Genomic DNA, 1,888 nt, shown 5'->3' on the forward strand with positions numbered 1-1,888 from the left:
ATAAATTATAAAAGTAAAGTTCAGTTTCATATGATGTTAATATTAATTTTTTTTTTTTGCAGTTTTATATAAAAAAGCAAAAATTATATTGCTGTTTTTTTTTTGTATAGAGTGTAGATATGGATGTCAACGGGACGGGTATGATATGGGTAGTAACTCCTCTGTACCCTACTTGCTAGATAAACATTCGCACCATATCTGTATCTATATTTTTTTAGTATCCACGGATATTCACGGGTACTCGTAGGTATCTACACAAGAAAATTTTAATCTTTAATAACAAATTTTAACCATAAATTCAAATAAAAATACAATACATATATAATATTTATAAATTTCAAACAAAGTGAAAATGACCCATTTAAATAGTGTTGAATGACAATTTACAAATAAATGGAGATTTTTAAAACCAATTGATAAAAAATAACCCATTCAAAATCAATGTGTTAATGTTTTAATAATTTTTTCTTAATTTAGATTAGAGTATAACGGGTACGGGTATCCACGGATACGGATATTATGATACTCGTCCATGTCCCATTAACAAATGGTATAAAAGATACCCGTATCCGTTACCCGCGGAAATCTATTTTCAATATCCATTTATGATCCGTTGTGGATTTTATCCACGGATACTGCAGGTACGAATTTTTTTGACATTTCTAATTGTAGATGAGTTAAAAAAAATTTAATTATTTTTGTTTAATATTTGTTTTTGTCAGGTAAAAAAATATTAAAATTTTAAAATTTTACCCACCAATTGATCTCGACCCTTATTATCAAAACAATAGGACTTTATTTCTTATTTTGGACAAAATGAAGTAACACTTATTATAATCAGTTTGTATAATAAAGAAATACACTAATGAAATAATGCGACTGGTAACAACATAATACCATTTTCTTTTTATGGAAATTACATGCAATAGTGCTCTTTTTTTCTTGCACGTATCAGAGGCCGAACGCGATTATACCTTAATTTCTGCACACATAAATTTATGTTGTTTGTTCTTGGTTTCAATTTTACTAAGGATTTGGTGGTAAGGCATTATCTAGGGTTGGATCTAGAAGCAGCCATGGAAGAGTAGTTCCAACTTCTGAATCCCATAACCTTCCAGCCTCCATTTCTTCATTACAGATTGATCCATTTACGAACAATTTCAGCTTCTCACTCACTTTGCTAACTCCAGAATGGATCATAGATTGCCCAACCTACATAAAGTAACCAAAGAGAGAAAAATGGTTATAGATTTCTTCATGCTTTTGTGCTAATCCATTTTCTTTTTTAACAATTAAGACACAGATATATACTAACCTCTCCGTGCACAACGTGAATCGCTGAATCTCCAACAATCGTAGAACTGGTAGCGATTACCTCAATATTCTCTTCATGCAATATTCTGATAATTTCACAGAAAACAAAGTGGTAATCGACCCCACATGTTAGAAAGACTTGAAGCACAGAACCCTTTTCATGAATCTCCATTTTTGGCGGTTTTTTGCTTCCTCTTGCTTCAAAACCACTTCCAGTTATCTTACTTTCCATTAACCTTTCTTTCTTCTCCTTCGCCATCTTAACTTTTTCTTCCAGGCTTTTGATATACTCCGTTGCCTCATCTATTTGATCGGGCACCGCCACCACTTGCTGAGTTCATTCAACAGAAAACTGCATCATATCAGTATATATATTCATCACAGTAATTTCATCCCATAATAAAAAATAAAAAAAAGGTTTTATGGATACATGATTAAACAAAAGAAGAAACTACACATGATTTATTTCCTCCCATGCATATAGAGAAAGAAGAGACCTTGGGATTATAACTAGGGAGAAGAGAGTTGAGTTCAGAATAAAGATTCTTCATTTGGCTTCGCCTGTTTTTCTCTA

General features: G+C 31.6%; 1 protein-coding gene across 1 annotated transcript; it reads right to left on the bottom strand.

Moving 5' to 3' along the window:
- Positions 1-1,026: 1,026 nt before the first annotated feature.
- LOC114184715 (transcription factor bHLH162-like) lies at positions 1,027-1,573 on the bottom strand. Its single transcript, XM_028072026.1, has 2 exons — positions 1,316-1,573; positions 1,027-1,212 (listed from the first exon to the last, which is right to left on the bottom strand). Exons 1-2 carry the CDS (start codon positions 1,571-1,573, stop codon positions 1,027-1,029), a joined length of 444 nt encoding a protein of 147 aa, XP_027927827.1.
- Positions 1,574-1,888: the final 315 nt, after the last annotated feature.

This window comes from Vigna unguiculata, chromosome 5 (genome assembly GCF_004118075.2).
Source record: "Vigna unguiculata cultivar IT97K-499-35 chromosome 5, ASM411807v1, whole genome shotgun sequence".
Classification (NCBI taxonomy): Eukaryota; Viridiplantae; Streptophyta; class Magnoliopsida; order Fabales; family Fabaceae; genus Vigna; species Vigna unguiculata.

Bases quoted from the DNA above. Each gene is read 5' to 3' on its own strand.
- LOC114184715 (XM_028072026.1), bottom strand. From the start codon at position 1,573: ATGGCGAAGGAGAAGAAAGAAAGGTTAATGGAAAGTAAGATAACTGGA. The intron at 1,213-1,315 runs GTTAGTATATAT...TACTTTATGTAG, and splicing joins TTCACGTTGTGCACGGAGAG to GTTGGGCAATCTATGATCCA.